The sequence below is a fragment of the Callospermophilus lateralis genome, chromosome 17 (assembly GCF_048772815.1).
Source record: "Callospermophilus lateralis isolate mCalLat2 chromosome 17, mCalLat2.hap1, whole genome shotgun sequence".
NCBI classification, from domain to species: Eukaryota; Metazoa; Chordata; class Mammalia; order Rodentia; family Sciuridae; genus Callospermophilus; species Callospermophilus lateralis.
Genome location: NC_135321.1, coordinates 34,566,142 through 34,588,786, shown reverse-complemented (window position 1 = coordinate 34,588,786; position 22,645 = coordinate 34,566,142). Strand labels below are relative to the sequence as shown.

General features: G+C 37.2%; 2 protein-coding genes across 11 annotated transcripts in view; one reads left to right on the top strand and one right to left on the bottom strand.

Moving 5' to 3' along the window:
• Window positions 1–9,445, bottom strand: part of Tpgs2 (tubulin polyglutamylase complex subunit 2) — a 35,235-nt gene extending 25,790 nt beyond the window's left edge. For all 6 annotated transcript variants that reach the window (XM_076836655.2, XM_076836656.2, XM_076836654.2 and 3 more), the window contains exons 1-2: window positions 9,294–9,445; window positions 840–919 (exon numbers count right to left, since the gene is read on the bottom strand). In XM_076836655.2, coding sequence (XP_076692770.1) covers window positions 840–919; window positions 9,294–9,375 — 162 coding nt within the window. In that variant the 5' untranslated portion in view covers window positions 9,376–9,445. The remainder of the gene's footprint in view (window positions 1–839; window positions 920–9,293) is intronic.
• A 320-nt stretch (window positions 9,446–9,765) lies between these two features.
• The window catches only part of Kiaa1328 (KIAA1328 ortholog), a 249,069-nt gene continuing 236,189 nt past the window's right edge, over window positions 9,766–22,645 (top strand). For 3 of the 5 annotated variants that reach the window (XM_076836586.2, XM_076836585.2, XM_076836590.2), the window contains exons 1-3: window positions 9,766–9,841; window positions 16,655–16,690; window positions 17,425–17,570. In XM_076836586.2, coding sequence (XP_076692701.2) covers window positions 9,784–9,841; window positions 16,655–16,690; window positions 17,425–17,570 — 240 coding nt within the window. In that variant the 5' untranslated portion in view covers window positions 9,766–9,783. Of the gene's footprint in view, window positions 9,842–9,927; window positions 10,032–16,654; window positions 16,691–17,424; window positions 17,571–22,645 lie in introns of those variants that run through there. The other 2 variants (XM_076836587.2, XM_076836589.2) reach the window with 2 other exon arrangements.

The following is a 22,645-nucleotide window of genomic DNA, read 5'->3' as shown; positions in this document are numbered from 1 at the left end:
CCAAAGCAGAAAACTGACCTTTTAGGTTTCTTACTTTAAACATTTCATTGGCTACTCTTTGCTCTTGAGATAAAAAACAAAAATCCTAATCCATGAAGCCCTAAATATCCTGGTCCTTGTGATCTTGCTCTCCTGTGCTCCATTTTTATGTTTCATGTAATCCTTTCCATCTCAAAGCTCTGGGACATATCGAAAGCCCCTTCTTCCCAGATCCCATCTGCCTGGTTAACAACTTCTCATAGCTTCTTTGGGAAAACCTTTTTTCAATCTCCGGACAAGGTCAGGGTCTGGAAAATTCTCCCTTCATCTGTATTTCACAGTACTCAGTCTACTGTGTAATTATGCTTGTAACAATTTATACTGTGTCTTAGTAATATCAAGAGGAAGAACAATGACTTTTAAAAAAATTACCACTGAATAGCCGGGTTCAGTAGCAAGTACCACACCTGAACCATTTTGGAGCTTTAAAGTTTTATTGAATAAATGAAAGACCAGAGGAAAATTGGAAAGCACTAGCTATGGATCTGATTATTAGTTATTTAGAACACTTAACTATATTCTGGCCTAATACTTAGTAATATGTTTCTTTTCCTATCCTTGTTGGATTTTTAGTGTAGTTGTACGTAATTTCCAATATCCACTGCCTTCAAAGGTTTACCAAGGCTGTGGGGGTGGGGAGGGGGGAGACATACTTCATGTAGGGAAAATGGCCATTCCATAATGAAAGGCAACTGTGGCTGATGTAGAAATAAGTTTCCTGCCCTAATGTTTTCTTCTCAGGGGCATGTAAGTTGACTTCTCTTTGTTGAGAGATGAGGATGCCACATGACAACACTTACTTGTTCCCATGAAGAAATCATATGACGTTCAGCAGGTGCCTTTTCTAAGATGGTCACTTCTGTCACACCTGGGGAAGATTCTGGAGGAAGAAAAAGAACATCATGGTACTACAAGCCTTTAGTACCTCTGTAAAGTTGCAATTGGCCTATTCTCACATTTCTACACTATAGGTTGATTTTGATGGCTGTCCTAGAACCATCTGGTCCCTCTAATGAGCATTTATATCCCCTGTGACAAAAGTAAAGAAATGGCTGGACACTCAGTTTTGTAACCTAAGATAATGGTACAGTCTACCAGGTGGAAAGAACACCAACAGAATATACTCCACATTCAATCACTACTTATTTAACTTGTTGAAAAGAGAAAAAAGATCTTTTTCTAGTGATTTAACACCAAACTTCTCAGTGAGCTATATATATATGTGTGTGTGTGTATATATATATATATACACACACACACACACACAAACACACATACACTTATGAAATGGTGAAAAGAAATAAGGAATAGTAGTACCTCATTAACTATTTTTTAAATATTTTTTTTTTAATTGTCAATGGACCTTCATTTTTTTATTGATATGTGGTGCTGAGAATCGAACCTAGTACCTCACACGTGCTAGGCAAGCGCTCTGCCACTGAGTCACAACCCTAGTCCCTCATTAACTTTTATAAGATGCAAAACTTGCTAACTTTTCTTCTAAATAAAACTCATCCTAAACATGATATTCTACTCTATGATTTTCAGGGCTTAGAAGCTAACATTATGAGAAATGTATTTTTGTCTAGAAATATACCGGGAACAAAATAAGTCATGTCTTTCCTCAATGCTGGAAAAGATCTCCAAATAATATGGTCTGTGGAGCTGTGCTTTATTACTCTGAGATAAAAGAGAAGTCATCTGGGAATAAAACAGATTTCAATATCTCCTCCCACATTCTTCACTTGTTCTATGGTCACCCAGTCTTAAGATTTTTTTTTTTTTAAGAGAGAAAGAGAAACTTTTTTTTTTTTTTGTAGATGGACACGACACAATGTCTTTATTTTTATGTGGTGCTGAGAATTGAACCCGGGTTGCGCCCATGCTAGGCGAGCGCTCTACCGCTGAACCACAATCTTAGCCCTTAATTACTTTTTTTTAGTTGTAGTTGAACACAATACCTTTATTTTATTATTTATATATGGTGCTGAAGAACGAAGCCAGGGCCTCCCACATGCTAGGAAATCACTCTACCACTGAGCCACAACCCCACCTCCCAGTCTTAACATTTTGAAGTCCTTAGTCTAAGACATAAAAATCTGTCATAAAAGCTTTTAAGGTTTATGCTAGGCATAGTGGCGTATGCCTGTAACCCCAGTGACTTAGGAGGCTGAAGCAGGAGTATTACAAGTTCAAGGTTAGTCTCAGCAACTTAGCAAGGCCCTAAGTAACTTAGTAAGACCCTGTTTCAAAATAAAAAGAGCTGAGGATGTAGCTCAGTGATTAAATTCCTCTGTGTTTAATCCCTAGTATCCCCCCAAAAAAGAAAAAGAAAAGGTTTTATGGTTTAAATTCTCCACCAAAAAGATATGTTGAAGTCCTGACCTCAGTACCTCAGAATATGACCTTATTTGGAAATAGGCTTATTGCAGATATAATTAGTGTTGTTATGCTGGAGTAAGAAATAAAGAATAGTACCTCAGATTCCAGCTCATGATATGATGATGGAAGACTGGACTGATGTATCTATAAGACAAAAACTGCCAAACTCTCATGAAGAGATAAAGGCAGGATCCATCCCTAACAGGTCTCAAAATGAGCATGGTCCCTGCTAACACCATAATTTAGACTCTAGGCCTCCAGAACTGTGGGAGAATGACTTTGTTATTATATGCCAGTGTGATCATTTGTATAGCAGCCCTAGAAAATGATCCACTTTTTCTGTGTGATGCTGCATAGATTATTCCTACTGTCACCACTGTTTTATATCATGGTCACTGCAAGCCTTGATGAAACCATAGCCACAAAATCTCTTCCTGCTCTGTCCCAGCATATCACCAGAAAACCTTGCCCATACCTAGGCTTGTTTCCTATCCAATTTTGTTCAGTTCTTCCTCTGGTCTGGAAGATAGGGGCCTTATTACGCTTGATTTTTATCTTTCTTCCCAAGTTCAAATCCTCCGCTTGGACAGTGTCAGTTAGTTCACTCATTGCTTTTATCCCTCCAACATCTCTACAATGAAACCTGTACTCCTTTCTAAATATGCTATCCCCCTTTCCTGATGCACATACCCAAATGTGTTTGTTTCTCTCTTCATCTACCCAAATCCTACTCATATTTTAAAGCCACAGTCAAGTTCCACCTCCTCCATAAAACCATTACTACAGATTACTACAGAGTTCACAGTCATCTCTGATTTTCCTGATACTCTATTCCATCTTATGTAGGTTCAGTGCTACATGTTTGTACTTGATAATATACTATTTTTAAATGATATTGGTTGTTTACTTTGAAGCTCTAGAAATACTTTATATAAGAATTTAAAAACTGAAATTAGTTTTTAAAATTTCTAGGAATATGGCAGACTTCTAATTTAGTTTTATGTGGTTCACTGATTCTATGATTATACGCTTTCTATGCATCATAAAAGTTTCCTCCAAGGATGTGGAGGAAAAGGTATATAATGCTGGTGGGGCTGTAAAATGGTGCAACCACTCTGGAAAGCAGTATAGAGATTCCTCAAAAAACTTGGAATAGAACTACCATTTGACCCAGTTATTCCACTCTTCAGTATACACCCAAAGGTCTTAAAATCAGTATATTATAGTGATACAGCCACATCAATGTTTATAGCGACTCAAGTCAAAATAGCTAATAGAACCAACCTAGTGCCCTTCAATAGATGAACAGATCAAGAAAATGTGGTATATATACACAAAATATTACTAATCCATAAAAAGAAATGACTTTGACTTCTGATGGTAAATAGATGGATTTGGAGACTATCATGCTCAGTGAAATAAGCCAATCCCCCCCAAACCAAAGGCTGAATGTATTCTCTGATATGTGGATGCTAACACAACAAGGGAGGAGGGAGAACAGAAATTCAGTGGATTAGACAGAGGGGAATGATGGGAATAGGAAAGACAGTAGAACAAAATGGACATAACTTTCCTTGTTCCTATAGAAATACGTGACCAAGGAAACTCCATATATGTACAACCACAATAATTGGCTCCTAATTAGAATACGTTATACTTCATGAAGGTATAACATGTCAAAATACACTCTACTGTCATGTATATTGAAAAATAAATTTTATATATATAAAATGTTTTCTCCAAGTTGTCAGAAAATTATGGGATGCAGTAACAGCCCATCTAAAAATTTTGGATTCTGCCTATTCTCTAGTCTTTCTTTATTCATTTAGTAATTGTATGGCCTGAGATGAGTCCTCACTTCTCTTTGCCTTCAGTAAGATAGAATACTACTATTTCCCTTGTAGGGAAAGTAGGAGTGAGAATGCTTTAGAAAAGTAAAAAGTATCATACATATAATTAAACATTCTTTTCCTGCACCGGTTCAGTATTCTAAGACACTGGAAGCATTGTGCTATAGTGGGAAAAGATTGAGCTTCAAGCCATTAGGCATGGATGAGTCTTTGCCATGTGCCTGACTGGTGGGGATGAAAGATTCTGTGTATCCATCCCTTCAAGGGTGGTCCCACTGGGCACTGAATAATAAATGTTATTATTAACATTTTAGATAAGTATATTGAAGCTGAGAGTTTAAGCCACATAGCCAGGTCTCCCAAGTATGTCTAGTTAAGAAGAGTGCAAAAGTTTATGTGCAAAAGTTGCTGCATGTTCCTTAGCACAGCTCTATAGAAATTATCCTATACAACTTCAGAACGTAGCTTTCATCAGTCTTAGTAACCTAACACTTCATGGGCAGTAGGACAGAATATAGAACTCTTTGCCAACAACCTGGGTGTTTGCATAGTGATGACCTCTGATTAGACGCTTTCTATGCATCATAAAATCCAAGGATGTGGAGGAAAAGGTATACAATGCTGGTGGGGCTGTAAATTGGTGCAACCACTCTAGAAAGCAGTGTAGAGATTCCTCCAAATGGTTGGAATAGAACCACCATTTGACCCAGTTATTTCACTCTTCAGTATATATCCAAAGGTCTAGTGTCCAAGGATGCAAGTGGACACATAAATTTATTCACTTTTTAAACTTTGTGGTAGTTTATTCCTAGGTTGGGTGCTATCAATTCCTTCCTTCCTTTTTCCATTGTGAGGTGAAGTCTGTTTCTCCACCTCCTTAAATTTGGGGTTGACATGTAACTGCTTTGAACAATAGAATACGGCAAAGACATGCTGTGCCAACTTTGGACTTTAACTTTAAGAAGACTGGCAGTTTCCCTTTTCCTTTGAGTCCTGAGTCATCATATTCAAATTCAATCTACTCTCTGGAGAGACAGGTCATATTGAGGAACACTGAGGAGACCAGACATGTGAGTTCAAAAGCCATCAGATAATTTCAATCCCAGTTGCTATAGAACTGCAAACACTTGAGTAACCCTAAATGAAGTATCCCAGCTAAACCCAGTCAATCCAAGAACTAGGAATGTTAGTAATTTGTTTCAAGTCAATGTTTTGGGGCGGTTTGTCACCCTGTAACACTACTTCACAGTGTAACATACTTCCCAGTAGAAAACAATCCAAGTCAACAATCTCTGGAGTATTTAACAAGGACTTGTTATATCCTTAACTTGGTGAAATTACTACCAGATATTAAGAATTAAAATAGCAGACACCAACTCGAGAAACTCACTGCTAGTTAAACAAGACAAATATACAACAAAAGTGAAAACTTCAGGATTATATAATTATGAGTTAAAATAGGTGATAATGACCCTAAGGACCACAGGAGTTGAATGCAGAGGGAGGTTGATGAAGACTGAACAAGTGATAGGAAGATGTCAGAAATAATGCACAGCTTATCTGGCCCTTGAAGGATGATGTGGAAGTTACTGCAGAGTGGTTCAATGAACACCTACCTCTGCTTCCTCCTAGTGTGCACACCTGTATTTTAGAGATTGGACAGCTAAAAACTGCATTTCCCAGATTCCACTGCATTTAGGATTCCTCAGAAAAACAAAATTCCCATAAGTTTGGAAAAGGGATAAGCAGGTGATGTAGAGGGGAAATGCAGAGAGGAGACCTTCTCACAAGCATAATTTCAGAGGTATTTTGATCTCATCGGGTTGGGTATTGCAATGATGGCATCAGCAGCAACATAACTTTTTAAACACTAAGCTTCTTTATTACATTAACTGCAGGTACTTCAGGTACTTACTACTTAACACCTTTTTTTTTTTTTTTTTTGCAGTTAAGTTCTCATTGTAGAGTCTGCTTCAGGTCTCCCAATTTTTTTTAAGTTACTGCCCCTTAATGGATACCTTTCTAGACTTAACTAGCTAAAGTGCATATTGTTTCTTATTCTAGCCAGAGTGTATTCTAGGGCCTGCAATTAAGAACCTTGACAGATACAAAGAGTTTGGGTTTGTGGGCTTGGAAAAGAGACTTTCCAAGACAGGTGAATATGCACAGGTCAGAGGAAGCTGTCACTTACATGATTTAAGAATTCTGGCCACAAAGCCAGACAAAGATATGAGAGGCTTTGTGAATAGTAACCAAATTAATTTCCCAGTTCTTCCCTAGCAAGGTTCAGGTGGGGCTTTTAAACAATAATTGAATCATAAGGGCTATAATCTCATTAGTAGATTAATCCATTTGATGAATAATTTGAATGGACTACTGGGTGGTAACTGTAAGCAGGGGGTTAGGTGGGTGTCAAGGCCTGAAGATGTAGGTCACTGGGGGATGTGCCCTTGGGGATTATATTAGTCTCTGGCCCTTTCTTGCACTTCTGTTTCTTGGCTGCCATGAGCTGAGCAGCTTTGTTCTGCCACACCCTTCTGCCATGATGTTCTGCTTCACCTTAGGCCTAGAGCAATGGAGTCAGCTGACCATGAACTGAACCTCAGAAACTGAGTCCCAAATAAACTTTTCCTCTTTGTTCTTATCAGGTATTTTGGTCACAGCAGTAAAAAGCTAACACAATAGGATCCCCCCACTTTTATGAATTCCTTAGGGTTTTCTATATACAAGAGTGTATCATCTGTAAGTGGAGAAATCTTTATTTCTGATTTTATTTCATTTTTCTGCCTACTTACCCTGAATAGAATACAATGTGTACGTAAGTGGTAAGAGGAGAATTCTTGTTATTGAGAAAAGACCAAATATAATAGGCCTAAGACTGAAATTCTTTCAGTTGCCCTGGGTTGGCTAGAAAACTGAATCTGAGGAGGGTTCTCAACATTTTCTGATAAGAATGATGTGCCATATCTAAAGTATTTTTGTAAACAATATGGTTTATGCTGAATACCTATTTTTCCTTAGAGAGTCTGGAATTTTGGTGTTTGGTAGGTGAAAGGTACCTAGATGACTGATTTTCAGTAAAAGTTCTGGACTCCTAGCCTTAGGTAAACATTCCTGATATACATTTCAGATATACTATAACAACATGTTGCTGGAAAAATTAAGTACATTCAATGCGGCTTCACACCTGGTTTCCTTGACATCCCCACATTTATCTTTCTCTTTGCTGATTTTGCTTTATATCCCTCTTCTGTAATAAATCATATTCCTAAATATGACAATCTTCCCTGTCTTATAATACTCCCAGGGAACATCAAACTTGATGTGGACTTGGGGACCTCTGACTTTTTTGTTGTTGTTCTTGATCTGAAGGGGGAAAGCTGTCAGGCTTCCACCATGATGTTAGCTGTGGACTTTCTACAGATGCCCTTTATCAGCATGAGGAAGTTCTATCACTATTCCATTGTATTTTTAGTTTAAGTTTTTTTTTTTTTTTCTTTTTAAAATCAAGAAAGGATGTTGGGGGTGCTGGGGTTGTGGCTCAGCAGTAGAGTGCTCGCCTAGCACATGCAAAGCACTGGGTTTAAGCTTCAGTAACATATAAAAATAAACAAAGTTTAAAAAAAAAAGGGTGTTGGATTTTATCATGTGCTTTTTCTGCATCAATTGAGATGACTGTATTGGTTCTCTTTTATTCTATTAACAAATTATATTAATTGATTTTCATATCTTAAACTGCACATTCCTAAGATAAACCTTGGACTTCTATAAAAAGACAAATTAAAAAAAATTATTATATTCATAATTTCAATTAGTGATGTGGTGCCCATTTTTTTTTTAAAGTAAGTTAAGGAAAGAGCAGGAAGGATGGATATTGTTACAACTATATTCAGGGATGGCTTCTCTGGCATAATAATAATTTCATCAGAAATCTGAATGTTGTGAGGGAAACATTCAGAGGAAAATAATTCCAGGTGGAAGGCCAAACAAATTGCAAAGAGTTTAAAGCAGAAGCAAGGTTAGTGTGTTTAAAGTCATAGCCTTAATATGGCCACCCTGTGGCCAAAGCAGTGAAAACTAACAGATGAGAGCAGATCCTACAGGAAATTGTGGGACACAGTAGAGAAATTTCAAGTATATTACAATTGTGATGGGAAGGCACTGAGGCACGCTTTTCAGTCTGCTTAAGAGAGCCTTTCTCCTCCTTGGTAGTGTGGCTAACTCTTATTTATCAATGAAAATATAGTATCATCTCTGGGACATGTTCTTTAATTTCCCCCCAAAGCCAATCACCTCCTCTGTGCTACTTCTGAGCAGTGATAGGTTACTGACCTCGTTTCATGCTACTTGTTCAGTTTTTCATCACTAACCCCAGCATCTTACAGTAGTGGTTCCTATTGTGTGTGTGTTAGTGGTGATTGAATCCAGACTTTGCACTTACTAGGTGCTACCACCGAGCTATATCCCTAGCCCATCAGGGGTGGTTACTAAATAAACGCTGAATTAAAGAAAAACTGTAACCCATCAGCGGCACAAGCTTTGACTCCTTTCTGACCACTTTAGGTGCAGCACAAGGAGAGCTTGGCGGTTGATGCTTTCTTAGGGAGGTTGGCTGCATCATTTCCCCAGCTCACTGTGGTACCAGAGAAAGGCTAGGGTTTCAAGGATACCACCTTGGCTAAGAATGCCTCTTGGGAGACCTGGCCTCCCAAATGCCAGGTGCTTACTGTCTTCCCTTTGCACTTCTTGGCCGGTCTTTCAGACCCTGGAAGTGGGCAGGGGGGGGGGAATTTCCGGCTTCCCAGCTCTTTCTGGGAACACTCCCCGCAAACTCTTACCGGGCCAGGTCACGCACCCGGGTCTCCCCTTTTCCCTCAACCACCGATGTCAGAGCAGCGACGCCTGCTCGTACGCAGGGTTTAGCGTCGAGCCGTCCACCCCACACATCATCTCTCCATCCTCTTTTCTTCTCCAAGCCCCCTCGTCCCAGACTCGACTTCCCCTGGCTCTCGGTCCCCTCACCTAGGATGCGGGTGATGCCCAGTGTCAACTTCTCCAGGTGCGGCTTGCTGCAGCTCAGCAGCGAGGGCGACGCCTCCTCCATGGCTCGCGTCCCGGCTCCGCGCGCGGCGGAGACAGCGCCTGAGGCCGGTGAGGAAAGCGGGGCGGGCCGAAGGAGGGCCGGACCCCGCCTGGGCGCCTCGGCCATACAGTTCACGGCATGCCGGGAGCTGTAGTTCTCGGCGCCTGAGAGCGCGGCGGAGAGGAGATGGGCGGCCCGAACTGGTCGGGCCACAGTAGTTCCTCCCGGCGCTCGTTCCCGCGGCCCGGCGCTGCGCTCCACTCCGCACCACTCGGACCCCGCCTCCCTTTCGCCCTGACCCTCTTGCCCCGCCGCAGCCGGCCGCGCAAGCGGGGGCGGGCCTCTGCGCCGTGCGTCCAATGGGGACTGAGACTGGGGGCCGGGGCGTGGCGGCCTCGGCGCAACGCCCCGAGTGGCGGTTGTTTCAAGATGGCGGACGTGGCGGGCCCCTCCCGCCCGGGCGCCGCGGCGTTCTGGAGCCGCGACTGTATCCTTTTGCCCGGCTGGCAGGGGGCGCCGGCGCCCTCCCCCGGCCGAGGGGCGAGCTGTCGCGTGGGACTCTGGGTGGCCAGGGAAAGCGCGATCTAACCCGAAGGCGGAGACGCGCTGTCCGGCCTCAGTCTAGGTGCCGGGCTCCCTCTTGCTTGGGTCTTAGGTGTCATCAGACAGGAATTCAGGTGTGCGACACTGCACCGACGGTTCCCTGCCCTCCTTGGTGGTGAGCTTTGAAAGATGGCCTAGTCTTGGCCCAGCCTGGGACCGGGAGGCTCCGTCCACCGACCCTCCCTGTGTGACCCAGGCGGACAGAGTGTAGGCTTATGGTTGAGGAAGAGTGGATGTGAGCTGGACAGGGGCAGTTGCTGGCCGGGCAGGGAGCTTTTTGTCTTGATTTAGAATTGCCCCATAGTCTATGCTGTTAGGCTCAAGTCAAGACTTTGTCGGACTTTAAGGGCCTTTCAGTGATGTTACATTTTCGAATTGAGGCTTTAGGTGTAGGGCTTGGTTTCACAGAGATGTGTTCTGGTGGTGCTGATTACAAAATCAGGTGCCTAGGAAGGTGATTTACAGGTAGATCGCGGGTCACCAAGGGCAGGGCTTGAAATTGTGCGATTGTTTGGAGCCCTTCCATCACCATGGTAGTAGTCCCATTTCAATATCCGTGATGTTTGCTTGACAGGGCTATTTTCCCCTGGGTAGGGTAGACTGTTGTAACCTGAGCTTTCCTCATGGTAATTTACTTTTAGTTCCTTAGAGGCGCATTACTTGGGAGAAGAAATGCAATCAGTGTTATTGGTTACCTGCAGAGGCAAGTCTTTTTGTCTGATTTTGAGGATTGGGGTTGGAGTTGAGATATTGCTGTTACCTTTGGTGGAATCACTCTTTAGACATTCTACTTAGCTCCCAGTGAAATTTACAAAATTGTATTACCAGTTCTCCTTATTGAGTTACTAGGATTAGAGTTTCATATGAAGAGAGGACTATTTTTGCATTCTTTGCTGCTGGGTGTTTAGTATTATGCAATTACTAAACAAAATTACCACTTGTCTCTGATAGGTTGGTGAGAATCAAATGAAATTATGTACATACACTGTGGATGAAAGCGCACTAGTGCACTGTGCAAATTAAATAATTTTTCCCTTAACTGTCAGTAGGGATGAGAAGAGAATATGTGCATGGGGGACAACTGGGCTGAATTAGGAAGTCCAGAAATTGGAATGAACCTTTCCTTATGAAACACTGCCTCTGTATTGAAAGTATTTTGAGAGACAGGAGATTCTTATCTCATTATAACAATCAATGGTATTGTTCTGATATAGAATAAGTGGTTGGGGGTGGGATGACAATTGATTGCAGTGGGACTAAATTAACAAGTGTGTGGAATGACGGTATGCTCTTGGATTTAGCAGCTCTGTTCTCATTTATATAGATATCACTCTATTTCATATAGAAAAGTCACAAATACACCCTATGTCTTATACTCTCACTCTGAAATTTAATATAAAATACTCAGCTACTCAGTGATGTTGAGGAACTGAAATTGTATGGGAAAAATAGGATGACATTCTGTAGAAATTAAGATGTTGGAAAGGAATTGCAAGGTTACTAGCATCACCTGTTTCCCCAGCCTAATCCCTCTGATGACCAGTTAACATCCAGCCTCAGATATTTTCATTTCAAATCATCATGGGGCATAAAAGCAGTGCCAGATATGATTTTGTTACAGAGAATTTGCTGAGAAGCATAATGATAGATATGAATCATTTTGTTTATTCCTATGGGTTGATTTTTTATTTCTTTTCAGTTACATTGTTGATTGCCCAGACTAACCCAGAGCCTTGGTAGTAGAATTTTCAATAGAAAAGGGTCAAATAATATGCAACTATGATCTCAAATTCTTTTAATACTATTGAAGAAAAGATTTTCAATGCTCTCTAATTGTTTTGAGAAGCAATTAGAGAAATGTGACTAAGAGATTTGTCAATTCTAGAAGTTTCCATCATGAGGACAGATCATTACCACATTTTAAAACTGCTGCTGTGAATTATGCATCTCCTACACAATGTGATTCAGCAGTGGTATTTTGCACAAAGTATGTCATACAGAGGCCTCATGTGTTAGTAAGTGTAAATGATGAGTATGCCACATTGACATTTTATGAGTTAAATCTTCCAGGAAAATGTTGGATCAGTTGTAAATTGCTTTCCTCCTTTGTAATAGTTTCTGGTAATGTTAGAAGCAGTTAGTGTTTTTGCAGTATCTAAATTTGATTACTTACATGCACTTAAGTGGATTATCATTAACTATATTAATGATTTGATATTAACAAATATGAACTGCAAGGGACCTCATCAAGAACATTTCTGTAGCTATAATCTCTGCTATTGAGTTCTCAAATAAAAATAGGCAAAGACTTTATGTGAATGTAAAGATAATATACAAGCTCAGGTCTCTGTGGTCAATAATAATTACATATACTTTTTGTTGCTGGTGATTACAACTGAGAAGATTAGAGTGGGTAGCACTATAAACTTATTTCCTACACTGGATATCTAGAATAGAGATGCTTCTTCCTTTCTTTTTATATATATATATATATATATATATATTTATATTTTAGTTGTAGTTGAACACAATACCTTTATTTATTTTTACATTTATGTGGGGCTGAGGATCAAACCCAGGGCCTCACGCGTGCTAGGTGAGCTCTATACTGCTGAGCCACAACCCCAGCCCAAGATGCTTCTTTCTAACCCTTCTGCCTGTGGATTATAATTACTCTTTTAATTTTGGGCATTTAAATAAATTGGTACCAGCACTAAAAATGCTTTACAACTTGCTAATTCTTGTCACATTGAGATGTTTCTAAAGTAATCAAAGTAGAAATAAGGTGGCACAGAGAACGCAATAGCAGGTTCAATATGCATTTGGTATATATTATGCCTCTTCAACTTCTCCTTAAAGTACATACTTATTGGTAAATCCTGAATAATAAGATAATGAGATGAAGATAAGATTACATATTACTAGATAGAATAGTGTGGATGAAAGCATTTTCAAATATTTTATTTGAAAGCATTTTCAAATATTGTTGAAGTCAAATTAACTTAGAAGGTTTTTTTTGTATTTAAAAAATTTTGTATGGATATAGTTAGAAGTAATAAGTTTTGTTTACATATTTTTTTCAGTATCTTTATTTATTTTTTATGTGGTGCTGAGAATCAAACCCAGTGCCTCACATGTGAGGGTCAGGTGCTCTACCACTGAGCTAGAGCCCCAGCCCTTGTTCATATATTTTGAATGAGATAGAGGAAGAACACTGAAAGTTCTTGTGTCTTATAAAATTAAATGTCAGTTTCATTCTTTCACAGATGGCTTACTGGGACCCAGAGGCTTCTTTTATGTTTGGGAAAATCATCTCCCTCTTGTTGCTTATATTTAAGTGAGATAAGGCCATGAATAAGTAACATGTTTTATGTCTAATAATTATAGGTATTTTGGAGGCAAATAAAGCTGGAAGGAGGAGGTAGATGGGTTATAGGAAGAGTTTTGCCATTTTAAGTACCTATGTGGTTTAGGAAGTAAAAGCCTCAGTCAGAAGGTGACATATGACCAAAGTCCTAAAGACAGTAAGGTAGAAAATCATGAAAATATTGGGAAAAGACCTATCTGGATAGAAGAAATCAATGCAAAAACTCTTGAGGTGGGAACTTGCATAGCTCATTGACAAATGTAAAGAAGCCAGGAATAAATGAAGGGAAAACTGGTCCCAAATGAGGTGATAGGGTGAGAGATAAGATCTTGAGCATGGCCCTTGTAAATACTTTGATGTTTAATATGAATGATTTAAAAATGTTCTTTACCAGCACTAAGTGAAATAATGACAGTTAAGGAGTTACGCATAGAAACATGGGAAAGCAGTTAAGAAGTAATTGTAATAATCCTGGGGAGAGGAAAAGGTGGCTAGGATCAAGGTGATATTATTCGTGAGAAGTGATAGGGACTAGGAGGGGCTAGATGTAATTTGAAGCACCAACAGAATTTTCTAAATGTGAGGTATGAGAAGAATCAAGAATAACTCCTTGTTTTTGTTGGGGGCAGCTGGAAGAATGGAATTGCCTCATTGAGAAGGGAAGGCTTTGGAATAGCAACTTTTGAGATGAAGATTAGGACTTAAGTTTTAGACATTTGAATTTTAGATATCTTTTATAATCAAAAGGAACAACATCAGGTTTAGGGGGTAGGCTCCTTTTAAAAATTACTTTGGTCAAAGTCAACTTATTTATGGTATTTAAAGACCTGAGAACTGAATGAGGTTACCAAGAGAAAAAGAAGATGTAGGAAAAAACTGGGCCTTGGGTCACTCCAAACTTTATAGGTTAGGAGTCTAATAAGACGACTGAGCAGGAATTGTTAGAAAAGTAGGAGAAAAATTATGAATATGTGGTGTCTTTGAAGCTAAACAAAAAGGTATTTTAAGGAGAGTGTCTTCTATATCAAATAATATTAACAGAATCGATTAATGGATTTTGAACAATACAGAACATTGTAACTATCAAAAGTAGTTGTATTGGGTTGATGGAGTCAAAAACTGGATTGATGTAGGTTTAAGACTGGGAAGAGAGGAGTTGGAGACAGTAAATGTCTCTTGAGAAGTTTTGCTATGAAGGGGAGCAAAGTTGGTGTAGTGGTTGGAGAAGAGGGTTTTTTTTTTTCTGGAAAAAGTTTTTACATGTTTCGATGCTAATGTAGACAGTTTAATAGGAAAAATAATTGATTCAGGAGAAAGAAAGGGAGAATATCAGGAGCAATACCCTTTGGTAAAAAATTTGTATAATGGTATGTTGGTATTAGATAGGAGCAAGAACTGTTCATCTGTAGCAAAAAGAGAAAGCAGAGTCTATGGGCACAGACACAGGAAAGTAGATATGCTGATGGAAGCCTGGGGAAATTGGTTCTGTTTTGTTTTTAAGAAATAGGAGGCGAAGTTATTAGCTGACACTAAGGATGGGTAAAGTTGTCAAGTTTGAGTAGAGAAAACAAAGTAAGAAATACTTGAGTTTCCAAATCAAGTTGAAATTCAGTGGGGTCCAGGGGCTGATCTCTTCCAATTGTGAGCAGGCTCCTTCATAAGTGGTGTAGGGAAGTGTTGTACATTTTCTAAGACTGAGTTATGTTAGTCTTTCCATAGGTCATCTTTGGAGAAAACTGAAAATTCTTCATTGCTGTACCCTTCTACTTAAAAGTACAGCCATTTAGAGAGGGTCTAGCATCATTGTCATGAATCACCGCCCCCCCCCCCATCAGATCTCTCTTCTAAGTACAATTCAAATAGCAAATAAACATGGATTGAGCGCCTGCTGTGCTTACAAGGCCCTGTGCTTGTCCTAAGGAATATTAAAAATATGAATCAGTGTTTGTTATTGAGAAGCCTGTACAATTTCATTTTATAAGGTTATTTTTAGATTGGATATCAGTAAATTTAGAAATGTTCTTTCTGCTCTCACACTAGTTGCTGTCAGTTTCTTTGGAGTGGAGGTTCTAACTTTTTTGGTTTACTTGCCTTATATGTCTCCTAAAATCTAAGCTCCATCCCTGATGTTTGAGGAAATTGAAAATTTAGGGGCCCTCATTATTAGCACAAATCTGAAACCTATGATGATAGTACATGTGCTAATGCCGAGATCTGTGAGAATCCAGCTGGCAAACAGTAAACACCATCTAGCATTCCTAGTATTTTTATAGGATTCTAGGCATTTCCAGTCAGTGTTCCCTGGAAAGACTGGACTCTATTACTAGGGTTGATAAAATTGCTCACCTAAAAAATATTGACTTTTTGAATGTGTTACATCCACTCTAGCCTATTCCAGAAGCCTACAGTTAATAATTGCTTTTATCCAGAAATCTTTGAAAACATTGTACAAAAGAACAGAAAACTTTGGAATTTTCTAGATTGTTTGAAAAGAAAATTGTTTCTAGGCTTCTTTTGTGGAAGTGTAACAGAAGATTACCAAAGTGTAGACCTCGCTGGATAGGGTTCTGAATAGGACTTTGTTTCTAGAAAAAAAGCTTATGTTGGCTCTCTTTCTATAGCAACATTATGATTTTACCCTTTCTAAATTTCTTATTTTGAAATTCAAAATATTTATTTATTTACTTATCTATTGGTCTTAAATTTCTTTCAGTTTCAGTAGCAGGGCTTCATGGGACATTTCATGAATATACTGCAGAAAAATAAATGTTGCCTTTGTCTTTGCTCAATTGACTTGCCAAACAGTGTTTGTTCTTCAAAGCTAGAGTCTGTCTTGAAATTATTTATATTCTTTATTCTAAAATAACTTGTCAGTTTCTCAATAATGGGCAAACTGGAGCACAAATGGAAAGGAATCTAATAGCAGAACATATATTATAAGATATCCTATTTGGAAATAAGATTAGATATAAGTTTCATGGAATAAAGCCTTCAGAATTTGTATGAAACAATTTGTATGTGACTATATAAAGATGAATTTTTAAAGAATATTATTTTGCTACATTTAATTCAATTGCTTGGATTAAAGTAATTTAGTTTAGTTTTGTTTTTAGAAGTTAGTTGTAAATTCCCCAGTCAAAAGAGATGAAGAATTGATAACAGACATGTAGGCGCAACATTTGGATATTGATATAATCTTACTTTTTTTTATGGTGCTGGGGATTAAATCCAAGGCCTTGTGCATGCAAGGCAAGCACTCTGCCAACTGAGGTATAGCCCAGCCCCTGATATAATCTTTTATAGTATTTTCCTTTATGTCTTCCTTCATAGTTTCTGACGAAGAACAATCAGTAGTATATGTTCCAGGTATGACTTTCTATGTTCAAATTTGGGAAACCTCCTTTGCTTCTTAAGTGTTAGGAGAATATAAAACATCAAGAAATCCTTCTTGAATGCAGGACAGTCCTTCAAATTCTAAATCTAAAATTCTTACTTCACAACAAATTCAAAAATTCAAGTTATTTTTGTGTATTTGACCAGACCCTATTGAGGTTTAAAATACTGATTCATCTTGGGCAGTGGTTGGGCAAATCAACTTTTAATGAACTTGTACACTATTTCACATATTATGAAGTAAGAGATTCTTTGAAAATTTCTAAAATGAAAAATAGCCTAAATTTAATGTTTCGAAAAGTGTGGAAACTTCTTGATATAGGGATATTAAGAGACTCTCTAAAGTTTATTGGTGGCTAATAGAGAAGTAGTAAAATGGAATCATTGAAGGCATCCTAATTTGGTGAAAACTATCTTTGATTTCTCCTAAGTTATTTATAGTATGTTGTACTTTATTGGTTTTAAGGTTTACGACTGTTCATGACACCTTTCAAAAACGTTCCCAATGGCTTTTTAAAGTATTTCTCTAAAATATCAGCTTTACATGATTCATTGAATATTAAGAGAACTTTAAAAGAAGTTTATAAAGTAAGTTTTTCCCATCAGCTCCCATAAAGTAGAGGATACTAAGGGAGAGGTTTATGAAGGGAGGGTTTAAGAGAATGAGAAAATATAATTTCAAAATCTTGTTTAATGAAAATCCTTAGGAATTTCTACAGAAGGAAATACCAGATCAAGACACAAGTTGATAAGTCCAAAAGCTGATGTTAGAGGTAATAAGACTTTCAGAGTGGCTGACGCTTCAGTCTCTATGAAGTCTTTAAAAGGTGCAGGAGATTCAGTAAATGAACAGGTGAGTATCCTAATTTTTATTTTAATTTTTACTTTTTCTTATTATTCATTTTTTTAAAATAAGTGCTTGCCAATATGGGTAGAAGAGCTTTTAAAAGAACTTTAGGTGATCTGCAAACATTCTTAAAAGATACAGAAACCTCTAGGACCTTTGATAATTCATAGTCAATGAATATGAAATATCTATATAATTCAAAGGTTTGTTCCAAAATATCTAGACAAACTTTAAGGCTTAGCTAGGAAAATATAGTATCTTATGTCTCAAACAATCTACATTCTGATCTGTATGGCATTAATGAATCAGATTAACAAGATTTTTTTTTAAATTGGATATCCTTTATGAGTTTTGTTCTTGTTTATCTGTTGATGGATAAACCGTTATATAATAATGACATTTTATTAAGGAAATTTCACCTGCATTATTATCATTACATTTACTTAGAAAATAGTATCATAAAGATTCTCACTTTTCATAGCCCTGTCATCGATTTCTTCTCATCTTTGTCTTTGCATGTGCACTTACTTTTGGTGCAAGTCCTCTCTGATTTTTTCATTTTACTTTAGTTTTTGTTATATTTTCTCTCAAGCAGAGTTCAAGTCAGGCTTTGGAATCTATGTCTTTTGGACCAAATCTCCTGCTGCCTGTTTTTGTTTTTGTTTGTTTGTTTTTTAGATTACCCAGGCTTTTTCTTTTCCATATTATCTATAGTTAGACACTGCATGACAACAAGCCAAAAACATGTATTAAGAATTGTAATGCAAAAAAAAGAATAGCGTTACCTTAGATTAGTTAGAGGGAAGGGGAAGGCAGGGGATGTGGGGATAAGAAAGATAGTAGAATGAAACAGACATTATTACTTTATGTATGTATGTGACTGTATGACCAATGTGATTCTACAATATATATAATCAGAAAAATGAGAAATTATATCCCATCTATGTATGATATATCAAAGTATATAAGTGCGTTCTACTGTCATATATAACTAATTAAAACAAATAAAAAATCAAAAACAAATAAATAAATAAATAAACAAGCCAAAAACATTTATCAGACTCTTTATAGAGAAAATTTTGCAATCTTTAATTTATATTCTTAAAGACATTAAAGACATTTTTAATATCTAGTTTGTTATTGATGATTGTTTAATACTCTATAGGATTTAATTGTGATTATGATTTCAGAGTTCATCTATATTTATCACTTATCATTATTTAATTTCTTTTTATGGATGAAAACATTTTGCTTATTCATCAGTTAAGAGACTTGTGATATTTCACTTTTTGGCTGTTGTGAATAATTATGCCATGAACATTCATATACACATTTTTATGTGGAAATATGTATTCAGCTTTCTTGGGAATATAGTTAGAATTTCTTGGCCATGTGGTAATTTTATGTTTAACCTTTTGACAAAATGCCAAACTATTTTCCAAAGTGGCTACATTATTGTACAATTACTACCAGCAATGTGTGTGGCCTCCAACTCTCCACATTCTCACTGTTTATGTCCATCTTTTTGATGATAGCAACCCTACTGCTTGTGAAGTGGTAGTACGTTCTAATTTTAATTTAATTTCCCTAATGATTAATGATGGAGTATCTTTTTATGTGCTTCTTGGCCATGTGTATATCTTTTTCAGACAAATATCTTGTCAGATGTATTTAAATCAAATTGTCTTTTTATTGTTGAGTTATGAAAATTCTTTTTAGATTCCATTTCTTAGTCCCTTATTAGATACACAATTTGCTAGTATTTTCTCCCATTCTATGCAGGTTTTTTTTTTTTTTTGGTGGTTTTAATTGTGATAAAGTTCAATTTTTCTAGTGCTTTCTTTTGTTTCCCTTCTTTGGTGTCAGATCTAAGAAATTATTGTCCAATCTAAGGTCACAAGATTTAAGGTTAAATTTTCTTTTGTTTTATAGCATTAGCTCTTACTCTTATTAATCTTTGTTCCATTTGAATTAAATGTTGTGTATGGTGTGAGGTATTAACCTAGCTTAATTTTTTTGGCATGTGGACATCCAGTTGACTCAAACCATTTGTGAAAAAGATTGTCGTTTTCCTTTTAATTGTCTTGGCATCCTGTCAAAAATCTGTTGACCATAAATATAAGGGTTATTTTCTGGACTCCTTTTTTTGTTCCTTTGATTTATATTTTTTATTTATGCCAGTACTGTCTTTGTTAGTCTAGCCTTGCAGGAAGTTTTGGAATTGGGAAGTCCTCCAAATTTGTTGTTCTTGAAAGATTGTTTCAGCTATTTTGGGTCCCATGTATTTTCATAGGAATTATAGAATCGTCAAGTATTTCATACATTTTAATGCTATTGTGTGTGGAACTGTTTTCTTAATTTCTTGTTAAGTCCACTGTTAGTATATAGAAATATATACTATCTATATACTATATATTATGAATTGATCTGGTATCCTATAGCCTTGCTAACTTTTTTTTTGGTAAATTCCTTATAATTTTCTACATAAAAGATCATGCCATCTGTGAATAGAGATAGCATTACATATTACTTTTCAGTTTGGATTCCTTTTCAGATGCCTTTTAAAGAGATCTAAAAAGTCAAACCAAAGTTTTTTTTAAATCTACCCATGTTGTTATTATTTTTGGTATTTTTATCGTTTTGTATATGTCTTAAGTTTTCATTTCATATTTTCTTTCAGGATAAAGGACTTCTTTAACAGTATAATGAGAACCCACTGGAAATGAATTTTTTTCAGCTTTTGTACACCTAAAGAGTATTTTGCTTTCATTTTTGAAAGATGTTTTTTACTGATTATAGAATGTTCAGTCGACAGTTTTTTGTGTGTGTTTAAATGGGTTGTGGTTCTATTCTCGTTGTCTTGAGAATCCTGAGCCTCATTTGTAGCAGTTAGCAAATCAAGCCTTAGGCTAAATTAATGAAACATGAAGCTGATGTTTGTTGCAGAAGCATCTGGACTTTGAGAGAAATTATGGGCCAGGCCCATCTCTGCGTGCTTGCAGCCAACTGTAATGAGCCTATGTATGTCAAATTGGTGGAAGCCTTTTGTGCTGAGCACCAAATCGATGTAATTAAGGTCGATGACAACCAGAAACTAAGAGAATGGGTAGGCCTCTGTAAAATTGACTGAGAGGGCAAACCCTGTAAAGTGGTTGGTTTCAGTTGTGTTGTTGTTAAGGACTATGGCAAAGAATCTCAAGCCAAGGAAGTCATTGAGGAGTACTTCAAATGCTAGAAATGAGCAAATAAAATTTTTTTTCACGTTCCAAAAAAAAAAAAGTTGCATTGTTGCCTGTCTTGCACTGTTTTTGAGAAATCCACTGACATCCCTATTTTATTCTTCGTGTGTGTGTGTGTGTGTGTGTGTGTGTGTGTTTGTGTAAATGTGTAAATTCTGGCTGCATTGAAGATTTTCTCTGTCACTGATTTTGAACAATTTAGTTTTAGTATGCCTTGGAATAGTTTTCTAAATACCACTTTTGAATGGGTTTATAGTTTTCATCAAATCAGGAACTTTTCAGCTGTTGTTTCTTCAGATATTTTCATATCTCCTCCTTTTCTCTTTTGATGACCTCACTTAAGCTTGAATTATTTCACAACTCTGAGGTCCCTTGCTCTTTTTTCTTTTTGTTGTTTTCTATGTTAGGATGATTTGTATTCCTATTCCTGTGTCTTCAAATTCATCAACCATTTTTCTTCTGCAGTGTCTAATTAGCCACTGATTTCATTCAGTGCATTTTACATATGCAACAATTTAATTTTTATCTCTAGAAGTTCAGATTGGGTCTTTTATTTTTATTTCTAACTCTCATGTCTCTACTTAACATGTTCAGTCATTCTTCTGGCTTCTCAAACATACAGAATATTGTTAAACTAATTTTTGCCTACCAGTTTTATTACCCATGTTATTTATAGGTAGATTTTAATTGAATACTTTTTCTCTTAATTATGGCTTATATTTTCCCACCTCTTTGCCTGCCTGATTGTTTTTTTTTATTGGATGTCATTAGACAGTATAAATTTTACCTTGTTGTGTATTTTTGTATTTCTAGAAATAATCTTTAGCTTTATTTTGGAACAGTATTATTTGGAATTAATTTGATTCTTTTCAAGCTTGGTTTTAAGCTTTTAAAGGTGATCATGGGATTTTTTTTTGTTGTATGTAGTTATGTTTTATTTCTTTTCACTAATAAGGCTTATTCAGTTATTTTAACTGAGAATATTTAATGTAAAGAGTTGTTAAGTATGTGCTAGAAAACCAAAAGTCCAAAAGGGAATATTAAGGCATCATGAAAGTAATAGCTACAAGAAACAACCACCAATCTCCAAGGTTGGGTGAACAGGCAGAACAAGTTGAAATTATTAAGACTTAGAAACTTGGGAGAAGGGCCCCTTATGCTGGAACTTGGACTTTTGATGATGGAGCAGCAGGCTGACTGCTTCTGCTTTCCCTCACGAGATCTGATAAAGGCCAGTTCTGCAGGGGCCGGTAAAAATTAGAAACTAAAATCAGCTGTTCTGTGAGTAACTCTGGGCTGACACTGACAGTACTAGCAAACAAATAGGAAGGGATATGTCTTTTCTTCCTCTAACAACATCTGGTCTCCATTTAGTTGTAGCAGCAGAATTTATCAGAGAGCCAAGTGACCAAGGAGAAAAGAGGTTTCTAAAGTCCCAACTTCAGAATTTCAAAACAGAACATGGAAGTCTTTGTTTAAAGACTTTAAAGTCAGTAGCATTACAACCAGTACATATACAATTCCATTGTATAGATATGTCTTTTGTTTAAATTCCATTGTATATTGTATTATATTCCATTGTATAGATATGACTTTTGTTTAAAGTCAGTAGCATTACAACCAGTACATATACAATTCCATTGTATAGATATGTCAGTGTTTGGTTGTTCTCTAGATAGTAAGACATTTGTGTTTTCAAGTTTTTGCTGTATAACACAGTGACTAAAGTTTTCGTCTGGGTGCAGGAGTTTCTCTTGTTTGATCTTTCACTTACTGCACCACTGGTTAAATATCTTTTCATAGGTTATCAGCAATTTCTCTATTGCCAAATCCAGTGCCGCC